The sequence below is a fragment of the Staurois parvus genome, unplaced genomic scaffold (assembly GCF_062004578.1).
Source record: "Staurois parvus isolate SC_StPar_1 unplaced genomic scaffold, SC_StPar_1.0 ptg000714l, whole genome shotgun sequence".
In the NCBI taxonomy this organism is placed as follows: domain Eukaryota; kingdom Metazoa; phylum Chordata; class Amphibia; order Anura; family Ranidae; genus Staurois; species Staurois parvus.
Genome location: NW_028318510.1, coordinates 2,695,959 through 2,709,543, shown reverse-complemented (window position 1 = coordinate 2,709,543; position 13,585 = coordinate 2,695,959). Strand labels below are relative to the sequence as shown.

Sequence of the window (13,585 nt, the reverse complement as noted above, 5' to 3'; positions counted from 1 at the left end):
TTATCAGAATATCGGCCTACATTTCTCTGTTCCAACAATTCTGTTTTTATGTTTAGGTAGCAATCAAAGCTGTTTCTATGGTTTCTTTGCATTCTTGATAAGCACTCAGTATTCTAGGTCTTTTCATTCCTATTCTTATCTTAAAATTTCAAGCAGTTCCGTCTTCCTATAACTATTTCATTGGAAATATTTTGGATGCTATCAAACAGGCTTGCTATAAAAAGCCTCATAAGACCTGAAAACGTCTAGAGTCAGATGAAAAGAGAGCAAATGTTGAGAGTTGATATTTCCTTCCCTGGCACAGTCATTGTATTGTAGCTTTGTTATGCTGCATTCATGATTCCTTTGTCACATTCAGCGCTCTATAAAATGCAGGATATTGACTTGCTCCCAAGCATAGGAAAATCAGCAATCTATATGGCGTGATAAGCAGCTTTGTTACAGCTGTAATTTTTAGCCAGTTGTAACACCCTGAATGTAGCAGATGCTATTGTGCTTGGCAATTGCAAAAGCATATCTCTGTCCTTCACATCTTCTCCAGATGACATTTTTATGGCACAATATTGTCCAATGGCAATGGATCTTGCAGAGTAATTTAGATCATTTTACTCACTGTAAATCCACAAATTGTAAGCCATTCCAAAGAAACTGACATCTAGAAATGTTGGTGCAAATGGAATAACTCCCTTTGTTCCAATCAATTTAAAGTCAAACAAATGTTTGAATCCAGTGTGTTGAGTCCTCAGTTGCTGCAGAGGCATGATGGGTTATTTAAGGATAGCGTCATAGTAATAATATAGTTATCATTGCATCCTTATTATAAATCGTATGAACAGTGTATAAATGGTTTATACTGTTCCTCAGGTTATATGACACTTTATTGATGTAATCCTAGGATTCAATTAGAAACAGATCATGAACTGTTCTTTTCCTTGAAAGTAGTCAGTCATTACGGAACAGTAGCAACTGCCCCCTATGGGCTAGGGACTCACAGCCTCTCTTAAAGTTAGTTTATCTTGTTGCAAATACATGTAGAGATATTTTCTCTCCCCTGTAGGACTGCTCTCAGCTCCACAGCCTGCAGACACTACCAGCCCTTCTGGCTGCTCTGAAGGTCTCCCAGAACAAGGATAAAGGATTAAGCACAGCGCTGTTCTTTGAGAGCTTGCTACATGTGGCGGTCTTTCCCCTTGTGAATCCCTGGGTGTGCTGATGTACTCAAGCTGTCCTCCTTACTCCCAGTTCTTGATCCTGTTCACACTGTGATGCTGAATGGATCCTCATGAGCCAGCCCGAGCCTGTCCTGGAGGCCCGCCCCCCAAGACCTAGGGGACCCCTCCCAGGCCACCGACAGCCTCCTCCGCTTTCTATCTTCCAGCCAACTCCCTTGCAAGCCTGACTCTCCCATATTTATGGGTTGGTCTCACAACTCTACCTTTGGGCCTCCAAACCTGGGATTGGTTAGACTCCCATAAACATGCAGATTAGGTCTCCACCACTTCCACCCACTTTCTTCCGGAAGGTTCGATGACCCTCCAGAACCAGGTGGAGGCGATAAGAGTCCCAACCTGTTAAGACATCCAGCCTGACTTACAGTAACCCAACCTAATTACAGACTCACACAGTTACCATGAATCATACACAATACATGAACCTACACTACTCTAGTAGCACGCTAGAGGATTATTATTATTATTATTATTATAATACAGTATTTATATAGCACCAAAAAGTTTGCTCAGTGCTGTACATTAGAGTGGGAGACAGTACATGAGATAATACAGTAACATTACAATGGACGAGGGGTTCGAGGGCCCTGATCCTACAATCTAGGAGGGAGGGGATAGTGGTACAGGAGGAAATGGCTGTGGGGGATGGAGTGGTGGGAGGAGTGGAGGAGATCAGCAGTTAGGTGAGGGCGGGGTAGGCTTCCCTGAAGAGATGGGTTTTCAGGGTGCACCTAAAGGTGAGGAGGGTAGGTGACAGTCTGATAGGTTGGGGTAGTGAGTTCCAGAGGATGGGGGAAGCCCTGGAGAAGTCCTGGAGTCGGGCATGGGAGGAGGAGACCAGGGAGCTAGAGAGTAGGAGGTCTTGTGAGGAGCGAAGAGTACGTGTTGGGTGGTATTTGGATATCAGGTCGGTGAGGTAGTTTGGGGCAGTATTATGAATAGCTTTGTACGTCAGTGATAGTAATTTGAATTTTATGTGTTGGGCAATTGGAAGCCAGTGGAGGGAATGACAGAGGGGGTGGTGGATACGGAGTGGTTGGTAAGGTGGATGAGTCTGGCCGCGGAGTTCAGATAGCCTGTGATGAGGTAAGCCGGTGAAGAGGGAGTTACAGTAATCAAGTCGTGAGATAACAAGGGAGTGAATGAGTTGCTTTGTAGTTTCTGGGCTTAGGAACGAGCGTTTTTTGGAGATGTTGCGGAGGTGGAGCCTGCATGAATTTGCAAGCTATTGTACATGGGGCTAGAAGGACAGATTGGAGTCTAGAGTGACACCTAGAACTTTGGCTTACGGGGTGGGACTGATGGTGGTGGTGTTGGTCATGATGGAGAGGGTAAGGGGGGTGGACGCGGGTTGGGGGGAAAACTAGGAGCTCGGTTTTGGAAAGGTTTAATTTGAGGAAATGGAACGACATTCCAATCATCCAATCTGATATGTTGTTCAGTAGGCAGGTGATTCGGGCGGAGACTGAAGAGATGAGGCTAGGGGTAAAGGGTAGATTTGTGTGTCATCGGCGTAGAGGTGGTAGTTGAAGCCGTGGGAGTGTATCAGCTGGCCAAGGGAGGAGGTGTAGATGGAGAAGAGGAGGGGCCCGAGGACAGAGCCTTGAGCGACCCCAACAGAGAGGGGGAGAGAGGGGGAGGTGGCAGCGTTATAGGTAACACTGAAGGAGCGCTGGGATAGATAGGAGGAGAGCCAGGAGAGAGCGGAGTCTCTGAGGCCAAGAGAGTATAGTTTTTTAAGGAGGAGGGGGTGGTCAACTGTGTCGAAGGCCACGGACAGGTCAAGGAATAGGAGCACTGAGTAGTGGCCATTAGCTTTGGCGGTTAGCAGGTCGTTGGTGAGTTTGAGTAGGGTGGTTTCAGTGAAGTGTAGGGGAGGGAATCCAGACTGTAGGGGATCAAGGAGGTTGTTGTCATTGAGGTGGGAGCTTAGGTGATTATAGACTAAGTGCTCGAGGAGTTTGGATGTAAATGGCAGCAGGGAGATGGGTCTAAGGTTGTTTAGGTTGGTGGGGTCCAGGGAGGGTTTTTTAAGTATGGGAGTGATGTGCGCGTGCTTTAGAGGGGAGGGGAATGCACCAGTAGAGAGGGAGAGATTGAAGATGTGAGTGAGGGAGCGTAGGATGGAGGAGGAGGGTGACCGTAGGAGTTGTGTGGGGACAAGGTCAAGGGGGCAGGTGGTGAGGCGGCTTCGGAGAAGACCTTAGTGACCTCTTCAGTGGTAGCAAGCTCGAAGGAGTGGAGTGTTGGGGGGTTTTAGTGTGCGGGATGGTAGGTGGGGTGGGGGTCTGGGCAGTTGCGAGGTCAAAGGAGGGGAGTGTTGAGGGGGTTATCATGGGAGAGGGGCTAGGTGGGGTGGGAGTCTGAGCAGTGGCAATGTCCCTACGAATTGTGTCGATCTTGTTTTGGAAGTGGTTAGCAATCTCATGGGCGGTGAGTGAGGTACTGGGTGGAGGTGGGGGGGGGGGAGAGTAGGGAGTTAAAAGTAAAGAAGAGCCGGCGAGGACTGGAAGAGAGTGTATTGATGAGGGTTACAAAGTAGGCTTGTTTGGCAGCGTGGAGGGAGGAGGTGTAGGTGAGGAAGGCAGATTTGTATAGGGTGAACGCTAGTTGGGATCTGGTTTTGCGCCATGATCGCTCCAGCGCACGACTGCATCGTTTAAGATTCTTGGTGTGGATGCTACAGCTAAACTTCTCTTTTAACTATAACTACGATTATTACTCCTATATGCTTTAAAAAAACAAGTTCCAAACTTTTAAATGTGTGTTCAGTACATTTTTTTTACAATTAGAAAAATATTATTAATACAGAATGTTTCCATATAAAAATGTCATGGAATGTACACACTGTATTAATTATTATGCGTATTAATTGCCTTTTGTTTTCTTTACTGACCAGAGTGCAAAGATGTGAACAAAGTGGCTTACTGCCCGTTGGTGCTGAAGTTCAAATTTTGTAGCCGAGCGTACTTCAGACAGATGTGTTGTAAAACGTGCCAAGGACACTGACCCACCCCACAGCATGGCAAACAGAACAATGTTATATCTGTGGATGGCTCACTACCCAGACAGACAGAGAGAGGAGGGACATGTTCTTGAAGCATCCTTGAATCCTGTGTAAAACATAACCACTTCGTCAGCCCAAACTGACAGGATCCCCATTTTATTTAACTTCTGTGAAGTGAATTTATTATCCAAAGTACTGGACACACCAGCAAGGAGAAGAGGCAGATTGTGGAACGCTAGCAGCACACTACTAAAGCGCAGCAGACTTTAGAACAGCTGTGCTGTCACAACTACAGCAATCACCAAGCTTACCTCCTTGTACGATTTTTCTTATGGACTTGCAAAATGACACTGAATCGATTTGTATTTAAAACTTTTTTTTTTTTTCAAATGCTGATATGACTTGGTTTAAAAAAAAATAGAGAAATTCTTCATACCTTAAAAATTATAAATATTTTATCTCAGTTTTACAGCACCAGAAGTTTAACTTATAAAAATGGGCTTTGAAATGTTATTTAAAAAGCAATTATAAATCAAAACTAAAGTAAGTGTATTTTGTTATTCTGCCTAAATTCTTCAGCATTTTTTTTCTGTAATACTGCTGTGAAGCAAATAACATATATAAAAGGTATACAATTGTCGGTATTCAGAGCTGCATCAGTGACACATGCATACAGTTGCAGGTCTACTTCTTCAGTCAAAGTTAGCATCAATACAACTTCCAATATCATGACTGTCCTTCGATAAAAAAAAGAAAAACAGATCGCCTGCAATCCGCCATTTTACTAATGTGAAAAAAAGAGCAGTTGTCATTGGTGCTATTTTTCTTATTAGTTAATATAAATATATTTAAAACAGGTTTTAAAGATTACAAGATGTTGTATATTTCTGTGTTCTTTTAACGTCTGTCCACTACATAGTTTAATGAGATTGTTTTAACAGTTTTTTCAATACAGTTCATATGTTGGCCCTTCCAATGTCCTCTGCCAGATGCTGAATCATTCATTTATAAAACTATTCTCACGTTTACAAAAGTGTTTAAAGCCCACCTGAACTTTCCATTTAAACCAGCAAAATACATCCCAATTGCATCAAAGTACACGATGGTAAAGCAAGGTTTTATCATTCATTTTCTTTAGAAAGCAGCCACAGCCTTTGTAGAAAAACCTGTCTCTTACCAGCATGCTGTAGAGAAGGACCATCATGACTGGGTGAAAGCAGTTGACTGCAGAGATCTGACACACCTTCTGCTGAGACAGAGCTGGAGCTCACCAGGCAGCAAAGATAATACGTCCTGCTGATTGAGGAGCCCTGACACAGCAGGTGACTTGGAACTCTGCAGAGAGACCACTGATTCAACACAGACAGTAAGGGCCTTTCTATACAGCAGGCTGGCAGGTGACAGCCTTCTCCTGTCAGGCTGTGGCTGCTTTCTAAAGAATACAACTTTAAGACTATGCACGCTTTTATGTCTTGATTCACCTGGAATGCATTTAGCTGATGTAATGTGAAAGTTAAATTGGGCTTTTAAGAAATGCAAAATGTGATACACAACCACCTATTTTTTAATTATGTGTATAGTAGTGCATCTAGATATAACTTTTTAGGATGATGTTCAGCAAACTTTGCCCATTAGAACTTTTCCTTGATTCCGCTACAGTGAACAAAATATGACACAACAACACCTCACTTTCTACCATATATACTGTTCAGTCATATTTCTAAAGCAGGCTGTAGAAGACCAGATTCATTAGAACAAAATCCAAAATTGTCTTAGAAATATTGGAGAGGATATTTACTAGAATACGCCATAGTACGTTATGATAGCAAACTTGCTGCAAAGAAAATGTATGTTTGTCTTAACGCACTTTATTTCATTTGTGCTCCGTGTGGATCAGTTTGAGGTAGTTATAGTTTTGTTTTTTTTCTGGTGCACCTGTTGCAATCTGATTTTTGCACCTGTCTTGCACAATATTTAGTTATGTAGTTAATGTTAAAATGTATATAAAATGTTCTTAGATTTTTGTACTGCAATCTCTATCCCAAACCAAGCTTTCCAAAGCCACATCTTGAATATGTCTTAAACAAACATTTTACATTATAATTCATGCTGCATGCAGCAGGACATGAAGGCACCATTGCAGAGGCTGCTTTTGATAAGCAGCAAATATTTTAAAAAAATACATTGTTTCTTTTATACTTTAAAATTATAAAATGAAATGTCTTTCCTAAAGCAGAGCTCCAGTCAAACCTAAAAAAAAAGCAAAAGTCAGCTACAAAAACTGTAGCCGCTGACTTTTAACTAGCAGCCGTTCACCTGTCCCACAATCCAGCGGTATCCTTACCACAGCTGGTTTCACCAACCGTCCAGGCATTCTAAGTGTGGGAATTGTCACGTGTCCCAGAAGACTGTGCGGAGGGAGGGAGGACAACTTCCGCTTCCGATTGCCTAGGCAGTCGCAGTGGAAGTTGGTGCTAATTCCTCACAGAGAGCAGGGGACCAGTACTTAAAGCAGAACTTCCCCTTTTGGGTGCAGCTCCGCATTAACATTGTGTTTTCACTAAGACTCCATGAACACTGGCTTAAAAAAATGCTGCTCCTATGGCGTTTTGCCGGTAGAAGTAACTAATGTTATCCTAGGTGTCCATGTACATTAGGTAGTCTAGAGGCATTTTTTAAGATCAGCGTATAGAAGCATGAAGAAAAAACCTGTTTTGTGTTTTTGAGAGCATTTTTCTGGCAGAAAAAAAAACTACACACTCCTAAACGTTCCTAAACACTAATACGGAAATCACCGAAAAATTTGCTTTTGTTTTCCTGCCGGAGCATTAGCGATTTTTTAAGCCAGTGTGCATGGAGCCTTAAGAGTACCATGTTAAATGTCAGTAATTGATTCCTTTTAAAAAACATATTATGTATTGAGGATGAGATAATTATTTCAAGGAGGCAATTATGTATTTTATCTTCCACTTTGTTAGTTTATGCTAGTTATTTTACACAAGAAGTCACACAGGGATGTTTGGAGAGAGAACAGAGCACGTACACTGGGGGCCTGTTTCTAAAGAACCAAAATTCTATTTTTTTTCTTTTAATCAGACATAGGAGTTGATTTACTAAAACTGGAGAGTGCAAACTCTGGTGCAGCTATTCATGACAGCCAATCGGCTTCTAACTTCAGCTTGTTCAATTAAGGTGATTGTAAAGGCAGATTTTTAAAAAAATTTAAAAATAACAAACATGTCTATACTTACCTGCTCTGTGCTGTGGTTTTGCACAGAGCAGCTCTGATCCTCCTCTTCTCAGATTCCTCATCGAGCACCCAGTCACAGCAAGTGAGAAGAGAGCAGGGAGTGGAGCCGATCAGAGCTCAGGAGCCAGCATGCATGCAGGCTCCCGAGCTCCACTCTGTCAATAAGACACGCAGAGCATGGCTCGGCCTTGACCCCTGCTCACTCCTCACTGGCTGTGATTGACAGCAGGGGGAGCCAATAGCTCCTGGATGGATCGCTGGATTGAGATCGGGCTCGGGTAAGTATTTTGATGGGCGGGAGTGGGGGGGGGGGGAGTTGGGTAGTGCTGCATGCAATAGGTTTTTCATCTTCATGCATAGAATGCATGAAGTTAAAAAGCCTTTACAACCACTTTAAGTTTTGAAAACAAAAACTGGAAGTTGACAGGTTTCTATTCAGAGCTTCACCAGATTTTACACTCTCCAGTCAACCCATAGTTTGGTTGATTTAGTAAAGGGACAAAGAGTGTTTATGTAGCTTATCGTGAGTTCACTTTGAAGAGTGAATGTTTACTTAAGCTGGCCATAAATGGATGGAAATTCGGTCTGTTCAGCAGTGATCAGCTGAATTTCAATCCATGTGTGGCCACGCCTGTTCGACAGAAGTTGATCATTAAGATGACATTTTGTCTCAGTCCGCCCTCATTTAGCTGCTGATCAGTGTATTCTGACAGTGAAGAGTTCAATGTTCTAGCAGGGGGGATTCCTCTATCCACCTCACTTGTGTGCATGGAAGAATCCATTCATATTTTTTCGTTCAGTCCGCTGGCATCTATGGCCAGCTTTGGCTTAGTAAATTAGGTGAAGCTGTCTTCACAACAGTCATCCATTTTTTAGTTTCTGTTGCACACGATTGGTGAACACTTCCCCGTATTTACAATGTTAAGTGAACATTCACTTTGCCAACTAAAAAATCTCTTTTCATCCTCTGTGCTTTCAACAAATTTTGTCTTTTGCTCTGAGCAATGTATCAACTTATTTTTACATGTTTTAGTTAAAGTAGAAATGACCTAGCAATTTCTTTGTTGCAACATTCTGAAATGTCTTTTGCCCATATTGTTGCCAGTAAATTATACCAGATCCATCATTTTTAATGGAAGGAAGCCAGAGAGACTTTTGTTACTGCTGTTTTTTCTTTTTGATGTTTTCTTTAATTGTTGATTTCACAGTTTGGCTATTAGCTTTTAGTGAAAAGTAGGGTAAATTGCAGCCCAATAAAAAATAATTATTTCATTGATCTTTAAAAATAGACCCCTTAGTTTATTTATTTTTTGTTTTACATTATATCCTTAGGCACATACTACATATATGATCGGCTAACTTTTTTTTGTTACAAGCAGAAGATCTCTCTCTTGTTTAAAGCTATCATGCTGCAAGGTTGGGACTAACTGGCACTGCTCCCATTTTCTATGTGTTTTGCAAGTGTGATGTTAAGCCCTGCCTATTTTAAAAAACCCAACCTATTTATGTTTAATGTCATGGCAGTGCTATGAGGTAGGGATCTGCAAAATATGCGTTATTCAAATTGAAACAGAGTTGACAGAACAAAATAAACAGAAAACGCAAAATAGAAACAAATGCTAATATGAAGTGAGACATTTCACAGAATATCAACAGCATCCATCATGTCCAGTTTCCTAAATATTTTATCCTGAAAAACAGCATTGGAAAATGAAATAGTACCTACTGTCTCTGATTACTTAAAGGGTCAGTCCACCCAAATATTATATCCCAGTAATAGGTGGATGAGTCCTGATCACTTTGAGCCTTTGGTGATTAGGGATGGGTAACATTGGAAGTGTTCATTTCCCAAACAATATATGAAACTTGGGTAATATTTCCACAAACTGCATTGGATTGAATGATGAAGGCAAAATTAAAAGGGTTTTTTTAATGTCTTGGGGGCTTTAAGTGAAATTGAACTAAAAAAGTACTAATTTGCTATTTTACATGAATCATGGGAATTGTGTCTAAGGAGAACCTTGAAAACCTACCTTTTGTCTGGCATTCGTGCTGTAAATTAGCAAAGCAATTCCTGTTATGTGAGGATGCCTAGGCACTCTTGTGCCTGCAGTCTCAGCTGCAGTGAGACTACCAGCAAGATTTTGTGATATCACAACTGTGCTGCTTCCTGGAGGCTCTGACATAAGAAATCAAAGTTCTGTCTCTACCTAGATGGTTGCATCCACACAAAGACAGTACAGGACCAGGCATGGTAAGGCAGTAATGAGGAAAAGATCAGCTGCAGGAAATCTGCCTTTTTAGGGGCACACCCTTTAGAGCTCATTTCTAATTTAAGTGGCCCCTGAGGGTTATAGAAGCTTTTTCCAGCCGTTTAGGACCCGTTCTTGTGCCTATAAACTCTAAATGAAATAAATTAAGCAACCCCTAATGTCCCTAATGTACTTTAGACCTACATAGATAGAAATTTTCAGGTGATTCAAGTCTTTAGCATCTGAAATTTCCGTCTTGGGTGGACTTACCCTTTAAAGTTCAGCTTTTCCAGCCTAATCCACTGTATGCACATTGTGGAATCATATATTTTACATATAAGAAATGTATTCTGTTCTGAAAATTGAATTTTATGTGGCACTACAGTATTACAGAGTCCACCCTAACCATACCAACCACCAAAAACACATTTTACAGATTATTGTTTGTAACTATTAAACTGTGTTAGGGAAAGTGAGCTACTAAATGTTTTATGTTCACTATATGTATTAACTAATGTGAATTAGCAGAGAGGATATAGCAAATAAATTACAGTAGTTCCATGCACATACACAATTTGTGACAATCTGAAATTTTACAATGCTACCTCTTGGCACAATGTCTCAAATAGGTTTAATAAGGTTGTTTATTTCACGGTTTGATGCTGTAGATGTATCCAGCCTTGATGTAAAGAATATCATTTGTGACATGAGGGAATGATTGCATTTATTGGAGTTTAATAATATAATTATTGTATTTTTCTTTAGGTAATAACATGTTTAAAGTTGGAAAAATATTTTTACCTCAAATGAAAGGGATATGAATTGTTTATACCATTATATTTTGCTATTTCCTTGGTGCTAAGTAATAGATCAAGATGTTTATAATCCAATAAAGCTGCACCAAATTTAGACATTTAGAGATGTTTTTGGAAATACAAATAAAAAAATAAAAGATTAATAATTAAAGCTGAACTCCAAGCAAACAGCTAAATACACAGATTATATATATATATATATATATATATATATATATATATACATACATATATACATATATATAGATACAGCTGTTTTACCTGTCAAGGATTTGTATTTCTGTCTATCCAGTTCTGTGATTTACACAGCTCTGCTACACCACACAGACCTTTCTGGCAGGGCAGGAGACCTGATTTTTCTCTTCTGCAGTTTACCAACACCGGTTGTCCCTTCCCCAGGCCTGTGACTGGACAGTGAAAGGAGAAGCAGCATAAGGATAAGCTCATCTCTCTGTCACTCTGATCTCATCCCCCAACATCATGCTTCTTGATGTGCAGCATAGCTGATTGGCTCTTTGTGCTGCTTCTTCCTCCCCCCCATCTGTGCGCTGTTGTACAGGGGACTGCAAGAAGCTGATGCCAAGTTAAATTGAGATACTTACACTACTTGCATTTAAAATACATATAATGATGTGTTCTGAATACAGAGCGGCATTACTTTGTGTCTTTTATATCTGCTTGGAGTTCAGCTTTAAAGCGATAATATGTCATCAAAATCAACTTCCATAAATGAATAGATTAGATGTTATCCAACATTGTATTGTAATACATAATAAAATAATGCTGCTGCTACAGACTATTATTATGGTACAAAAGCTATAGTTTTTCATCATACTTCCAAACAGATTCATTTGACGTTACAAATTTTGTAGGGTTCATGGGCCAAATAGTTTTAAGAAATGGAAGTATTGTGCAGAGAAGAACAAAAACATATTTTTGGTGCTAAAACTTCCAAGGTTGGCAAATGTTAAACTCTTACTGGTGCATACGTCTTTAAAAAAAATGGTCGGTTTCATTATCATCTTTATTAATCGAGTGAAAGTCGTATACTTATTACCTTTGCAGAATGGAAATACCCATGTATTAGTGTGAGTAGTTGCTTTTTATGTTGTATTCAGTATTACTTTGGTACACTGTTACTAAAATGTTTGGCTTTTTTTGTAAATTATATTCTAATTTATTACCTTGTTTCCTAACACCTGTTCTCCATTTGTTGTGTTTAATTATAGCTGTAACTCCGTTACACTCTGGAGCCAACACCTTTAAACAAGGAAAAGACAACTAGATATATTTGTAAAATAAAGGCAGGAACTTTTGAGAATTATTTCTGGCCAAACTGTTCTATTCGTTTACTTAAATTTGAGGTTATGTTCTGTGTTCAGTCTTCAGGTAAATGATTGAGGGCTCATTCACATGTATCAACTCCATTGAGGTGTGTTGCCTCATTAGGTCTGTGCACCACAACAGACCTAATAAGGTATGTTTTTTCAATGCAGCTCACTACAACTGACAGTAGGTGTAAATGGATCCTAAATCTTGCCGATTACTTTAAAGTAGTGTTTCTTAACCTTTTTGCAGTCAAGGCACCCTTTAAAATTATGGACGATTTTAAGGCACCCTCTAAAATTATGGACAGTCCTCAGCCACCCTTTAAAAATATGGACTGTCCTGAAGCACACCATTCTAAAATGTTGAAAACTATTCTAACGCAGCAACATCCACACACGTAAGACACCCACCATTAGAGGTGATTTATTCTTCTAAAGCAAATACACTGGTACTAAGTAGTATTCTAGTGTTTCTCTTCTCCCTCAATTTTTTTCCATCACTGAGCTGATGTGACCCCAGCAATGATGGAGAGGGGCAGGGGAGGGTCGAACCAGGATGCTGTGCAGGCAACCGACATCCTCTTTTTCAACTGATGATGTCATTGGTTGTCAGGACGCCAGTGGGTAGAAGGGCCTAATGGTGCACCTGTGGCTTTGTGTAACTAAAAGGCAGGCTTGTTGCACCCATTGGCTTGTATAAAAATTTTGCCAAGGCACCCCTGAAGAAACCTCAAGGCACCCCAGGGTGCTTGGGCATCCTGGTTGAAAAAGGCTGCTTTAAAGTGTATCTAATGGCAAACCTTTTTTTTAGCATTTTGAACTAATGTTCCCATTGCAAGATTTCCCCTCTATTGCTGCTCTGATGTCAACCCACATTTTTGAATTTTCTTTTACTTTTGATGAGAACATTAAGCAGAACAAATAGAGGGTGGAGGGTGGATCCCAGACAGTAATAAAGCCTGACAGGTGTTCTAATCCCTCTACATTCTATCCAAAAACATTTTGTCTTTAGTTACACTTAAGGGTTACTAGTCTGATCCTGCCAAAATGTACAGGGGTGGGGAGAGGTGATCCAAATGACTGTGCCTGAGCCACTGACCTGGAACAATCATGTAGCATGTCAAGTTGTATAGTCAAGGTGGAGTCAGATTTGATCTGCACACTTATATTGGGTCAGTGACTCAGAAAGAATTGATGCCAGAAGATCAGGATACAGGTCAAAGAGTCATCAGTGGCAGCCTATGATATGTTTCTCTACTATTATATGTTTCTTTTAAATTCTCATATTATGAATGTTCAGAGTTAGGTGGGTCCTAAGCTATCACTTTAAAGGTGAACTCCAAACAAGAGCTACAGTATCTCACAGAACTGAGTACACCCCTCACATTTTCGTAAATATTTTATTACATCTTTTCATGTGACAACACTGAAGAAATGACACTTTGCTACAATGTAAAATAGTGAGTGTACAGCTTGTATAACATGTAAATTTGCTGTCCCCTCAAAATAACTCAACACACAGCCAAAATGTCCAAATTGGGCCCAAAGTGTCAATATTTTGTGTGGCCACCATTATTTTTCAGCACTGCTTTAACCTTCTTGGGCATGGAGTTCACCAGAGCTTCACAGATTGCCACTGGAGTCCTCTTCCATTCCTCCATGACGACATCACGGAGCTGGTGGATGTTAGACCTTGCGCTCCTC

The 13,585-nt window shown here is 40.6% G+C and overlaps 1 protein-coding gene across 1 annotated transcript in view; it reads left to right on the top strand.

Moving 5' to 3' along the window:
- Positions 1 to 11,877, top strand: part of ADAMTS6 (ADAM metallopeptidase with thrombospondin type 1 motif 6) — a 433,529-nt gene extending 421,652 nt beyond the window's left edge. Inside the window, exon 25 of the mRNA XM_089653457.1 lies at positions 4,129 to 11,877. Within this exon, the coding sequence (XP_089509583.1) occupies positions 4,129 to 4,238 (110 nt within the window). The 3' untranslated portion in view covers positions 4,239 to 11,877. The remainder of the gene's footprint in view (positions 1 to 4,128) is intronic.
- The last annotated feature ends 1,708 nt before the right edge of the window (positions 11,878 to 13,585 follow it).